Consider the following 15,178-nt stretch of genomic DNA (forward strand, 5'->3'; position numbering starts at 1 on the left):
TTCTTTGCATTTTTATTCATTTCCACTGCATTTCTTGCATATGCAGAGGAAAAGAAAACCTAGTATTTTAGCACTGGGCCATTGGGGAGAAGGGAACTCGGGAAATAATGAGAAAGTCTTAGGAGAAAAGCTACCTGGACTTGTTACAAGTTGGCTCTACACCTACTTAGTGTAGTAAAACATGACTTTGAAATAGGAGTTTTAAGAGCTATCTTGTAACATTTTTCCCTAAGCTATGAGGATAAAACATAAGGCTAAACAGAAGCAAGTATGTACTCCAACAAAGATCAACAGAAAGACCTTGGGGCGCTCTGATAAATTTCCAGTCTGAGATACTGTCAGTGTCATTTGTAAAGCTGTAAAGGATTAGAGGTGGAAGACATTAGGGATATGGTAACTGTCAGAAAACTATAGTCAAGACCTTGACACAAAATTGAACACATCAGATTTTTGCATCCAAGTTCTCGCATGCCTTTTTTATTCCCTCAACTGCTACCAAAACACTAGTGCTTAAATGGCCACAGATTTAAAATCTAACAAAGGTCAAGGGAACTTTTCGATGTAAGCTGTGAAAACTATGCTTACATCCCAACCAAGCTGTGTTTGAAGCAAAGTTTAATTACACTAATGTTCCTTTGACAAGTGGGACCCCTGCACCCAGGAAGCTCAGGAGCAACATTAAAATATCCTCAGCGGATGTCAGAACAGAAGTCAATTTGACCAAAGCTCAGCGATACGGTTTAGCTGATGAAACAAACTTGCTTCTGCTGAAAGGGTTTCCTCCAGCTCTTCCCTGCCAGCCTTTAGATCCCCCCCATACACTGTTTCACCTCTGATACGCATTAGCTCCATACGGTTTGAGGGACATCAAACAGGGCAAGGGAAGGAGCCAGACAAGGTAGCTGCCAGGCAGGGAGAGGGAAACATGACTCCCCAGCTATTTCTCCCTCCCACCACAAGCCCTTAGGTTGGCTCCTCTGTCTTTGCCAACCTGTGCCACAGGATTCCTTTGGCAGCTAATACAGCTAACAAACAGCAACTGAATTAGTAAATAATAAGTCCCAGTTAAAATGATTTTCTGACAGAGATTTCTCAGACAATTTGGGAGAAGAACTTACATTTCCCGGGTTTAGCTGGGATTCGGATCACAGTGGGTTTCCGGGCTAAAGCTGGTTGAGTTGTCTGTTCCTTTGCAGGTTCGCTTTTGGTGAGGAAGTGGAATGGATCTAAACAGAAAAAAACCCCAACGTATTTATTTGTTGAACACAAATCTCAGTGGGTATTGCTTTCATTATTAAGGACATTTATATTTCACACCCAAGAAAGTCATTAAAAAAAAATATAAATCAGGCTGATGCAAATAGAGTACTCAGCTCTTTGTAAATAACATGTCTTTTCTGTACAACTGCATTCATAGCTGACTTCACACGAACATGCTCCAGATGCCTCCTGGGGTTATATAAGCCACTGAACAAGAGGAACGGCATTGCTTGGTAATAGGGACCTGAAATCAGGATGGCTTTAGGGAAATGTTTTCAAAACAGTTGCTCTAATATGCAAACATAGCTGTGAACACATTTGCTAAAAAGTTTTAATCAATAAAATCTTGCCAAAGCTAAACAAGCAGCACTGCGGCAGATAAAATGCCTACAGAAACAAAACAAAACCAAAGCATTTAAATATTACCGATTACAAAATGTCTTTGCTGTAGAACAACTAATTCCCTGGAAGATTCTGCATCATTTTGTTAATTATAAACCTGGTGTCATGGGAGAGGCTGGTTCAGACCAAGGACTGGGAGTCACGCCTGAGCTCTGCCCCTGCCTGTATCACTCATTCCTCTTACAAGCCTGTCCAATCATTCCATCGGTAAGACAGCAGCAATGTTTTCTATGCTTCATAAACTTAAGCACTGGTCTCTTATTAATAGGCATGGGAACATATGCGCATGTAGAAGGCAGCTATAAAAATACTTGTACATAAACACAATCCAAATCAATGGGTTCTTTCTCAAATACACCTTCATGTCGAAGAGCAGTAACTCATTTATACCTCTCCTCTGTTGTTAACAACTACTACCTTTTTATCTGACATTACCAAAAACTGCAGTAAAATGGCAACCCTTAATGGTATCGTAAATGTGTAAAGTAGAAACTGGAGAAGATCTCCGGACCATAAATTCTCCGTGACACATATTCATAGCCCCAACAACTGAGTTTGATCTCCTCTGGTGGCCTTTTGAGATGTATAGCTCAATGAGATGTTATTTATGCAGCGCCAGAGTCTCAGAGAGGAAGCATGCTGGGCATCTCTAAATTCTTCAGGACTCTTTATAAAAACATACCTTTTCCCAAAACTACTGCTGCACTTTCTGACAAAGTTGGAAGCTCTGTATTTGATAAAATTCTATCTTCAACACTTATAACAAACAGTTTAAAAAAATATGTACTATAAAGTCATGATTTCTTATAGATAATTTTGGATAGTACAACATAATGCAGTTTATCAAGCCACTAGAAATCTGTGTCTGGGAATATACATAAGATTTAAGAAAAACCAGAAATATGGTATTTATTCATGAACAACTTCATTAAAAACCTTTTAGCATTGTACATTAAAAAGCCTTGGCATTTTTAGAGAGAAGGGAAGAAGACCAAGTACATCAAGCTCTGTTGTTGGGTTTTTTTAATCGAAAGTAGGCCCAGAGTAATTTCAGAGAGAGAAAACACTGAGTAATATCGAGCAGCGGAATGGCAGTGTAACGGGCTGCCCTCCTGCATGCACACCATGGTGGTCACAGCTCCCCTCAACCTCTGCTGCTGCTCTTCCTTGCCGGGTGCTTCAGCCCCCTCTGCCCGTGCCCCCAGCTCTCCCTGGCTCCTGCTACCAACCATCCCCGCCGGCACGCAGCTGTAGCAACAGCAGGGACAACGTGCTTGCTCACCCCTGCTCAGATGCCCACCTCCCACTAGCTCCTTGCTTAAGGCTCTCTTCGTAGGCGTATCCATCACGTCCCGGTGTGCCGTGGGGGCTTGTGCCACAAAAAAAACTCAAAGTCAAGACACCTACCTGCCTACAGGCTCCCCAGAAATCTGCCTGGGTACCTTCACCTCACATTTTAGTCATGACTCAAAGCACATCAATTCCTTCTGTCAGGCTGCTTGTACGACAGCTTTGAGGGTACACTTCTGGTAGAAAGGATCATGACAGGCCAACGATTTGTCTATAGCTAAAGGTATCAGACTATAGTTAAAAATAAGCTCTGTTGCCATCTAGACAGAAGATGGCTCCATCGTGTTGTTACCAAAGTCACTGGTGCATCCAGAACCTAGGCACAGGCTACCCACAATATTTTAGAAAGTAAGGGTAAAACTAACATCTTGTTTAAGTCAGGGGTTAGCACTAATCAGTGAAAGGTTTAGGTGTCTTCAATAAAAGCTGCATCAGAGCACGAGTTTTTTTCTAGAGGACTTGAAAACACAGATCACAAGAGGGGTGCAAGCATTCTGGCAATACAGCCATTACAAGAAACAAAAATCCCACTCTTAGAGCAAGCCTGCCATTATAATTGTCTTTTATTCCTTTATACCTATGTCTGCTAGCTATAACGCAAACATTTGAATTGCATTAAAAAAGAAGATTTATCTAATCTTAACTCTTAATGCTGGTGTTCAGAGAGACTTCAGTGCAGCTGAAAAAAGAAAACCGAAACTCGGCTTCTCTCTTTCAGTTATCTGGTAGCTCTATGACAGATTTGAGGAGTAACCCTGGTGAGGCAGCACGGCTGCGGGCCTCAAAGCTGCACCGGCCTGGTGGGAAGCTGGAGGCACAGGGCGAGCCGAGGAAAGGCGAGCAGGGCTAAGTCACGGGCTCCTTGACACAGCAGGACTGTAGGGAACACGCCGGCACGCTGACCATCTCTCAAGGTAAGGTTCTACAGAGGTCAAGGAAGTTGTGCATGAACAACGAGGAAACAGTTTTCCAAAGCCTCCATCGTATAAAAATATAGACATTATGAGACCAAGTGGAAGTTCTCTGAACACCCAAAATAATCAGAGACCTGTATGCTTGTAAATTTATGGGAGATTTAAAATTATACAAAATTACTGTTTGTCAGCTGTTAATCACTGCTATGCGTAGAAATGGTTTTCTCGACCATTCAGTTGGCAGAGGTATCTAAATCAATAAATCTGAGAAGTACTTTTTAAGTCTGAGAAAAGTAATTTCTAAGGCTGAGAAAACCATTCCATGAACCTTAGTTTTCACTCATTATCTTATGTTCAATTATACTGTTGTCACCTCATAATTAGTTTAAAACTCATTACCTTGTTTGTGTTATTCCATTCCCCAGTGTTGGGTTTGCAGCAGAAATTGGCTGAGTAAACGACTGTGCTGCTTTGTGCAGTGGGACTGACAACATATCAAATTTTTATGTTGTTTAACAACAATTGGGCATCGTTTGAGCATAATTCACGGAGGTGTGAAAACAGAATTGTTAATGTACTCATTTTAAAGCTTCTCAGCTCAAGGAAATTAATCTGCAAGGCAGTTTTCATAGCACATATGAACAGACTTCTATCCTTTTTTGTATTAAACTTCTGCAATGATGCTTAAAGCCGATGTCTTCCTTAGTCTCACTTTTCTACAGCTTCTGCTTCAAAGGTTTATGTGATAACATATATTACTGTGCTTGTTCGCAGGAAAGACAAATGAAAGTTGTGTATTCAAATACACCGTATATCATCTCTTTTTTTTACCACTTTGGTAGAGACAGCTTTTTTCCCCCCACTTTCATTTACCATCCTTGTTTATTTATCTTGTCATCTATCTTGTTTAAGTAAAAAAATTAAGAAGTTACAGAACAAATGCTAAATTTTGCTCATGTGAGCAGGACAGATGGATATCTTTCTGAAACATTTATTGGTAGTCTTTAAGTAGGTGGTAGTAAGATGATAACAGATACCTCAGCAGCAATAAGGGGAATCTCCAAACAAATCAAATGTGAAAGCTGAAAGCACAGAATAGTATCATCTGCTGTGAAGATGCTCAGTCCTGCTCAGTACACGAGAACAACATAGTATGAAAGCTGTTGATGCTGACATTACAACACTTGCCACTACAGAAGTATGCAACTGTATCTACTTTCAATGTTTAATTAAAAAAACTAAATCAGCTGGTTTTTTAATTAAACATCAAAAGGCCTAAAGGCAAGGCTCACACACTCTCTTCACACAGATCAGTATTGTTATCGGGGTCTTCCAGGAACAGACAATCGAGCCAAACCTCATCAACAAATGGTTTTATTAAAACCTGGCCCTGTGAAAACACTGGTGTTTGTGGAAGCACTCTTAACCCATATCTGGGAGAAGATTTTCAACAACAGGCCTTTCCTGGTAATATAGCTGCAGATTCAATGGAAACCTGACAGATAACATCCCAAAGAGGAATGGAGTCCATGCTCTAGAAACACTGAAATGCTCCAACCGAAAGTCTGACGTTCACTCAAGACGTTCTAAATCTCAGCCTATTTACAACTATAAATAGACATAGTAGACAGGTATCCTACCTAAATTCCAGCCCCAATCTCAGTTTTCCCTAGTATTTTTCATCACCGCAATTAACAGTTCACTGTTTTTAGAAATGGTATTTCTGACCCAGTGATAATAATATGGACTACACCACCTTTCTCAAAATATGCAATTTGCAGCTCCCTCTGCATGGAAAATTGCCATGCTCTGGTCATGACCATGTCTTTCAATAGGCTGTGAAATCAAAAAAGTGGGGGGGGGGAAAGAGAGAGAATGGGATGCAGGCTTTTTCAGGATGTAATCTGTGCATAATCTGAAAGTAAGCTCAGGTGAAACTCAGGCTTCTCTACATTCTTCTAACACTAGGAGAGTAGATGAGGTCACTCAAATAGAAGGAATACAGTATTCAGGAGAAGACTTAGTATGGCTTCAGACTTAAAATTGGAGCAGAGACAAGCAAATCTGCAATCATAGCATTCTAGAGTTTCTGTCTATACAGAGGTTTTTCATGACTAGCCCAATTATTTTGGTAGAGGCTATGAATGGACTTGTGTGGTCCTGCTTCATTCAAAGATTTATAGTTCATCAGGCCAAGGAGATTTGCTTTACCTGATATGGCACATCTCGTCAAACAGGTACTTGAGCAGGCCCGTAAAAATCTCTTATATGTAACAACCTTTACATGTAAGCAGCTCTTCCAATGTGGTTGCCAAAGCATTAGTTTTATTTCTGCACCTGCTTATGCCGTTTTATCAAAAGCACACAACACTGGAGCAAGCACACAGTAATTTCAGAAAGTTTTATCCTGAGGATTATCTTTCCTCCCAGAAACATTATGTCGAGACGCCAAAACAGAAATTTCAAACTTGTCACACATTAACAGGATTTTTTAAAAAGAGTTGTGCAAAGACTGCGGGACAGAAAGAATTTATCCAGCAACATTTATTGCTACTCAGAGCAGATGAAATGTAGTGAACTACTTGCAAGTAGGTTTTAGGCATTGCTCCCTGTTCACCACTGACATCTGACAGATCACCACAAAAAGAAAGGCAACTCAAGGCCACTGATCACTATTTTTGAGGAACAAGTACAATCCAAAAAATTAATGCTGTGGATACATGTGGAGTTTGTAGAAGGAGCCTAGCCATCAGTATGACAAAAGTGCACAAAGTCAAAGAATTACACAGAGTTTGATAGTCTCTGGAAAGCATAGGGAAAAAAATTGCTGAGAGATGCAACAGAAGATCCAACTTAAATGTACATCTTGAAAATGCAAGATGTCCTTAACTAAGCAATGAAATATCTCATCCACAGTGTTAGAAAGCTGGAGAGCAGATAGAATAAAATCTACTACTAGAATATCAAAATTTCTTGGGCTACTGTAACACAATGGCAATACAGGCATTTATGGGGTGGAAAACTACAGTGCTACATCATACACAGAGACAGATATAAATGGACCTTTTCTGAGCTTTCAGCACTTCTCCCTCAAACTGCAGGAACGCCCACACGTACTATCTATGTCTATCTAAAAGCACAACCATTAGGTTCATTGCTAGCTTCTCCGTAGTTGTAAACCTTTATACCACCTTTGACATAAAGGGAATACTTATACCAGCACGAGTTATTATATGAGGGTTTGGAGGCTATTCCTGCATCATCAATCTATTTTGCTAATTGAAGTAAGACTAGGATAGTTCAGATTGCAAGAGCCTTCAGGAGGTCTGTAATCCAACCTCCTGCCCAGAACAGGTCAGCCATGAGGTCATGCTGTTAGAAATTGGTTGCATAACCTGGTCTAACTTCAAAAATTTGATGCCCGAGGATATTTAGATATGCAGTGGGTGACAAAAAAAACAAACCCCCAAATTACCCTGGAGATGAAGAAACACAGCCTTCTCCATTCTTGCCAGGTGAATGAATGCTTGTTCATTGGCAGGAGATTCAATTGCCCCAAAACAGGCAAGCTGGAAATCTCCAAAGCAGAGGATTGTTGATGGAAAGCAGTAGGGCATACAAAATCTTTTTAATGAAAATGCGAAGGACAGGAGAATTTATAATGTTGTTTAAAATACCTATCTACCCTCTTGCAAGAATCTCACATGCTTTCTGCAAAGGAAAAAAATACTGTTTTATTTATAAAAACTTCTTTTAAATAAGCATTTTGTTGTCCTTTGACAATCTTTCTGATGAAAGGATATCTGCATTTTAAGTGTTATTGTAAACTAAACAGATTTAATCATCAGACAAGACAGTTATTATTAAGAACACTATTACATGGGTGTTACCACTTAACAGCATCTATAGACATGGAACTCAAAAGCAAATTCACTTGCATTTGACAACCTAAAAGGGCTTCTCATCTATTATGTAGCTATGATTTTAAAACTTTATTTGTTCCCTGATTGTAGATGTAAGGCCCTCTCCTATGGTAACAGGGGAGTCACTTCCAAGCTCCTTGAAGGCTCTAATTTATGTTTACTAAGCAAATACCTGTAGCATCTGAAGAGTTAATGGATGTTTGCTACCACTTTTGCTGGAGACTGACAACCTTGCAGCAAAACCAACAGGACACAGCACAGATCCATACTCCACTACTCCACCCCACAGCCTTCAGGTAAATCTGTTTTTGTTAGGGGTTTAAGCCAAACAGCAGATTAAAATGGATGAGACAGCTCACTCTTTTCTGGGATGATGCTTTTGGCAGTAAGTAAAAAAGGAGACAGGTAACTTTAAAATAACCAGAACAAGGGTCATCAGAAGTAACACAACACAACCCTAAGAAAAGCTGTATTATTATTTTGAAGATATGTCTGGACTGATCTAGCAGTTAGAAACACTTCTGTTGTTTTTTTCTTTTCCTTCCTGAGGAAGCAATTAAAAACAAGCAGCTGGGCAATATCCCCACAGCAGACAAATTTGGAGTTACTCAAGCAGCAGTTTTTCTGAATTGACTATAATGTCACACAAATTCCACCATTCATGCCACAAGAAGGAACAATACATACAAAATTGATAGTAGCACTGGTTTGGTTGCGTTTTGTTTTTTGTTTTTTTTTTTTGCCATGCAGGCAGAAATGAACTGTTATACTGCGATGAAGTAGATAGATAAAACAATTAAGAATGCAATAGTTGTATTACTGTTAGAATTGAAATACACTACTATGATAAACACTACTGTGATAAAGATATCAAAAGAGAGAGCTGTCTCCTGCTGGTAAGGTAAGGCTCTCTCTGAACTACTTTTCAAAGCATTTGGTTTAAATTGAGTTTTGACATATCAAGCATCAAGTAATCAGTGAATTATATGCTATTTTACAGAGAGAGAAGATGAGAGAGAGTAACTCTCCACACACAAAAAGGAATGAAAAACATTCTAGCAAAATCACCCCCAAGTTTTAATATAAATGTATGCTTTAAATGCACTGTTACTTTATTTTCTTTGTCCAAAACATACATTCTCAGAACATTTAGCAAGCAGGCACACCAGATGCTTTAACATAGAAACTAATACAAATTATGGATAAAACCATGGATCTTCTGAAGCCATGGAATTTACACTCAGTTCAGCCTGCACTAGGATTTCATTTGCAAGCCTTTGTAAAAATGGATTAGTGAGAAAAGAACCCACCTGACAGATTACCAAAACTTCTAACCTTCAGGAACTGCACAAATCCCTGCTATCAGCTACAAGAGAAAGGTAAAAATACTCCAGATGATCCAAAATATCACAACTGTCATCAAAGCATTAGCACCTCAAGATTTAGAGTCCCAAGCAGATGTCTTCACATTCTAAATGACTGACTTCAACAGGAGTAATTTCATAAGGATACAAATGCCTTTGAACATCATCTCTAGCCTTTGAGTCCAAAATTATGCCACTTAAAACTGGCATCAATTTTGGCTGCTGATGAAAGGAGCAGTTCTACAGATCTGTCATTCCTGTCTTCTCCTTCCTGGCACTTCTCTTGGGCCAGCATCAGAGGCACAATTTGGATGCAAGGTTCTGCCACAGTTCACTTCTGAACCTCGGAGCTGTTGAGCTTCCAAAGCTCCCACAGACTTCAACTGGCAGAGTAGATGCTGAAAGCTTTGAAAGGGATCTTGGTACCCAGAGTCTCCGTTTCCACCAGAAGAACAGTTCCCCCTCTCCATATAGGTTGGGCAAAGATAAAATCATTAATGTTTGGATAAGGGCAAGTTCACTCTACTCACAGCTGCACTGTTGGAGATGCTGTCAAATGGTGAAACCCATGGGATTGCCTGAGGTAAACTTGAAAGAAAATCATCCAGCTAGCTTTGGTAGTTAAACTACCAGTTAAATTCTGACAGCTAAACTGGTGAAACTATTAACTGATTTGTTGCCAGCATGGTTGCCCTTAGCACATAAATAATAATCAAATATATTGCAGTACTGTGGAGATGGTAGCCTTCTGTTAGAGGAAGCTGATGTCTTATGTCAGTCAACTAAATTGCTGTGGAGACTCTGAATTTGTTTTGCCTGGTTCACCTTTTCATTCACATGCTCACTTCAACTTCTGCGCCCTCCCCACCATCAACATAATGCTCCACCTCCTTACTTTTGCATCAGGTGTTGGCAGCAGCAGTGATCGATCCGTCCAGTTCTATTTACAGAAGTCCAAGTACCAGATGCCTTTGTGGTGTATCAGAAAAAAATTATGTTTCGTGAACGCTGTAATCTGTGATGTAACACTGCTCTTTGACAAACAAGCTGTTGGAGCTTAGTTTCAAACACCACTGCACAAAAGCCTCCTTCCTTTTCTAGGGTTGCCATAACAACAAGCAGAGCACTGTCATTTTGCTAAGCAATGACAATGACAAATATGTAAGAAATGCAAAGGTCTAGGAAACTGGGAGCAAGATTAGAGCTTCTCTTCCTGCCTTTACAAAACATTTTACTGTGGATTCATCTTGCAAATCCTAAGCTGTTCCTAAGGGAGCATGAGAAATAGCTAGTGTTAGTGCTCCATGTTGCCTCATTTTTCAGAAAGCCGGTGTTCTTCTTGTGGATGCTTTGTCAAGACATAGCATGGCACTAGTAATTAAGGGTATAGGATATGATCTTGAGCTCACAATTGCCTGCAAAAATCTGGAATGAATCCTAATTTTACAGTATAATAAAGTAATAATGCTGTCAGACCTTTTTCTCTTTAGTAGGTAGGAAGGGGTTGTAGCAAAGATGCCATTTTTTGGAATGAATAAATCATGGACAGGTGCCTCAAGAAGTCAGAAAACTATTGTCTGAATAATTCTGCTGTTAACCATGAGAACAGGAACTATTTTCTTCTTAATTAAATCAAGAATAACACCTAGGACATTGACCAGAAAGATGAAGACATTCTTACCACTTCATCATGAAAGCTGTTTTTTCAGGTGATTTTCATTTGGGATCACTCAACGTTTGATTTAACAGAAGAATTAATGTTATTCAATTTTTCCAAGTTGGAGGAAAGGCAGTCTTTTAGTGTACATAGCCAAAACATCATTTCCCTTCTTATGCACTTTCAAAATGTAAATATTCTCTTTTCTTGCCTGCTACTTAGAACAGTTACATTTTCCCTGTTTGTTGCATCTATTAATCAAAATACAATGACTGAAAATACAAGTTTTACCCTAAATGCATGGAAAACAAGAGTCATCCCTCACACTTGCAACTTTCTTCTAAAACCATCACATGCACAGTGTCTCCAGACATGACAATCACAACTCTGTTCCCAGCGAGACACTGTCAGCCATACACTCCCTTGACATAAGTACGAAACACCTCTCCAGTCACCCTGTACTCCTGCCTCCCTCCAGGCTTGGTACAGCTTCTGCAGTGTTCCTGGAATCTGTCAGTCCAAGAAAAAACGGACTTGTATCCCTCTTGAGCTAATCACCTCTCCTGCAGGATCTTCTGTTGCCTTATTTCACGGCTTTCATAAGCACCCCTGAGATCTGTATGTCTGTACATACAGATCTTAACAGTTTAGGGCTTTAAGGGACTTTCTACATCTGCCTTGGGGTTTTTATGCCAATACAGAGGAGAAACAATCACAAATCAGAACTTCATCTAATGATACAATCCACAAACTGTGAAGAAATCGCATTTGCTAACAATCTTTATTATTGATTTACTGCGACAACTACACAGTATCTATGCTTCTCTTTTCAGAAAGATGAAATGTTTAATGATAAATGAGGTTTAAAAAAAAAGATTAAAAGATCATAGTTAGTCCTTTAAACAAGCATTTTGTATGACACGGCATCTGTTTTAAAGCAGAACTCTCCCTGGATTGCAATGGGGCTGGTAAGCTAAATCAGGACACACCTGACTGTTAAGAGGGAAAAACGTATTGCTATAAAATTTAATGACAGCCCAGTACCCTCCTGTGTCTTAAACTACCTAAGACAGCATTAAAAATCGACCCCAAGTGCTTAATGGAATCAAACAAGATTTATGAAAGGGATGTAGTTGTAGTAATTAATCTGTCCACATGAAATAATTATTTTCACTTATTAGAAAAAAATTGAAGTTGCATAACAAGCATATAGTCACATGACAAGACACAAAGATAGAAGAGAGAAAATAAGTAGGCACTGGTGAGATGGAGAGAGTATCCCGGTATGTCTGATCACAAGTTTCCCTAAATGCAACCAACCTTGCTCCTTCTCTAGATGACTAGGTTTCCACTACAGAACTTCAGGCACTCAAATAAATGATTCAGATGATATGGTGAGAGATAAGATGTCCCAGAGAGAATTTTGATACATTCTGGAGGTGACATCTAGTGTATAACATCTAGTCTTTTATCATTATTTTAGTAATCATGTAATAAATCCAGAAGCCAAGTTCTGAGATTTATGTAGCCTCAAAACTTCCCGAGTCACAAAATCCAAGTAATTTCATAGTGATCTTGACATAATAGAAAACCAAGAATTTCATATACACACATAAAGCCCATCAAGACAGGTAGACATAACTCACAGGATCATATACCTGCAAAGAGTAACCACAGTGACAGTTTAAAAAAGATTTCTTACCTGCTGCTGCTTCAGAACTGATGCTATCTTTAACTACGCAAGCTGGATTTAGGGGCAAAACATCATCATCAAAACTGATCAAATCTCCTTCCACTTCTAGTTTATTTTGCAAAGCAGGTGCTGAGGAGTTGGCTGCAGGTGACAATTCCCCCAGAGACTTGAAAACTTTTTCTTGGGCAGATACGGAAGCCCGTGGGGGAGCAGCAATTGGCTTTAGTGAGGCCAAAGAAAGGGCAGGATTTTCTGTGTAATGTGACTTTTTGGGAATGAGGGGCCTTGGAGCAGGAACAGGAAATTTCTTTTGTCCATCACTGTTCTCTGCAACTGATCCACTCTTTGCATCAAGAAAATCACTACTACTACTTTTAACAAGGCCAGGCTTGGGCTTCTTTGGCAGTTCAGGTTTGGTTACAACACTGCTCCCAACTACTTCAGGTTGAGGCTGCAATTCCTTGGAAGGCGTTGATTTGCTTTCTGTCCACACATCCCAGTCTCCTGAAACTCTGCTCACCCCTGGCTTTGGAGCAACTACTGGCTTCTTTGCAGTACCAGGTCTTGGGGTGAATGAACGAGGGGCAATTTCTGGCTTTTTTGATAATTCTGAGGTATCATTAGTTCCTTGGGATTCAAAAACTTTGATCCTTGAAACAATACTATTTTGGTTCTTTTCTGTACTCATGCTGTCCATCACCAAGTGATTGTCTAGTAAGCTATCATCTAAGAGCGGTGACTGCTGAATTGGAGGTTGATGTCTTTTCGTGGTAGACTGGTTCACTTCTCCATTGTCTATCTTATTTTCAGTACTTTTGACCACAGGTCTGAGATTGCTTCTTGATCTTGGCTTTGGCACAGGACATATCACAGCATGGGGATTTTCTTGGCACCTCTGACCTTCAGAAATTTCAAAGACTATTAAGGGATTTTCATTTTCTGAAGGAGACCTATTCAAGAGAGATGCAGAAGGCCTAGGAGGTTTAAGAGGATCCTGCCCTGCTAACAGAAAATAAAAGGTTTCAGTTATCTATTCCAGAACACTTTACGTTACTTTTTGTCAGCCATCAGGATGGTAAACATGATGGTTTTCATTCAGAACTTACTGCTGCTTGTGAAACTGCAGCTCTCTTTCTAAAAAGATAAACAAACAAAAAAAAAAAACCACAAATGCTAGGAAGAAGCTGAAGATTGCTGAAATGCATGGTGTCTACACGTTGTGAGTTCGAAACTACTTATTAGCTTGCAGCATGAGGACTATGCAAGCAACATCTAGACCAAAGAGCAGTACAGTAACTTCCTCAACTTGGTTTGCACAGTTTTCAGTCTGAACATGTAACACTGCTGCTATTCTGATTGGACATCTGAGCTCCTCTGGCCCCAAAGCAATTGCCAATATGGCTGAATCAAGCAAAACTTTCAAAATTTAATTATAGACTGACTGTGAATGCAATGGTAGTTCTTCAGAAGAGACGATTTTTACAGGAATTTACAGCAGGAATAATTCACAGAAATCACAGAATCACGAAAGTTGGAAAGGACCTTCAAGATCATCGTGTCCAACCATTAATCCAGTGCCACCATGTTCCCTAAACCATGTCCTGAAGCGCCACATCCACACGTTTTTTGAACACTTCCAGAGATGGCGACTCCACCACCTCCCTGGGCAGCCTGTTCCAATGCTTGACTACCCTCTCGGTGAAGAAATTTTTCCTAATATCCAATCTAAAGCTCCCCTGGTGCAACTTGAGGCCATTTCCTCTCGTCCTATTGCTGGTTACTTGGGAGAAGAGACCAACACCCTCGTCGCCACAACCCCCTTTCAGGTAGTTGTAGAGAGCGATAAGGTCTCCCCTCAGCCTCCTCTTTGTCCAGACTAAACAATCCCAGTTCCCTCAGCCGCTCCCCATAAGACATGTGCTCCAGACCCCTCACCAGCTTCGTTGCCCTTCTCTGGACACGCTCCAGCACCTCAGTGCCCTTCTTGTAGTGAGGGGCCCAAAACTGAACACAGGATTCAAGGTGCGGCCTCACCAGTGCCGAGTACAGGGGCACCATCACTTCCCTACTCCTGCTGGCCACACTATTCCTGATACAGGCCAGGACGCTGTTGGCCTTCTTGGCCACCTGGGCACACTGCCGGCTCATGTTCAGCCGGCTGTCAACCAGCACCCCCAGGTCCCTTTCCGCCGGGCAGCTCTCCAGCCACTCCTCCCCAAGCCTGTAGCATTGCATGGCTGCACTTGGCCTTATTAAACCTCATACAGTTGACCTCTGCCCATGGATCCAGCCTGTCCAGATCCCTCTGCAGAGCCCTGTTATTCATATTAAATGCTGCACAGACCAATAATAAAGAACATCTTCAGGAGACAGAGTAAGGTTTTCATCAATGAGAAATCCAAAACAGTCTCACCTGGATAGCCTGCAGATTCCCAGTGTGTAGGCACACTGGTTTTTACATTACTTCCTGTCAAATGGCTGATTAGTTCCTCTGGAAAGTCAGTTTGTGTTGCAGAAGTAGTGGTATGTCTAGGTGCAGCAGCATTATTGTTATTTGTTGTATTGACTTGCACTTGATTGATTTCTTTTATCACCTGCTCATATGATGGTGGAAG

At 40.5% G+C, this 15,178-nt stretch overlaps 1 protein-coding gene across 1 annotated transcript in view; it reads right to left on the reverse strand.

Moving 5' to 3' along the window:
- SH3D19 (SH3 domain containing 19) overlaps positions 1 to 15,178 on the reverse strand; it is a gene marked incomplete at its 3' end in the record, with an annotated part of 81,680 nt that overhangs the window by 17,273 nt on the left and 49,229 nt on the right. The window contains exons 6-8 of the mRNA XM_081999716.1: positions 14,977 to 15,178; positions 12,573 to 13,562; positions 1,119 to 1,226 (exon numbers count right to left, since the gene is read on the reverse strand). Of these exons, the coding sequence (XP_081855842.1) occupies positions 1,119 to 1,226; positions 12,573 to 13,562; positions 14,977 to 15,178 (1,300 nt within the window). The remainder of the gene's footprint in view (positions 1 to 1,118; positions 1,227 to 12,572; positions 13,563 to 14,976) is intronic.

Source organism: Phaethon aethereus, assembly GCF_964289735.1.
Source record: "Phaethon aethereus genome assembly, chromosome: 4".
Taxonomy (NCBI): Eukaryota; Metazoa; Chordata; class Aves; order Phaethontiformes; family Phaethontidae; genus Phaethon; species Phaethon aethereus.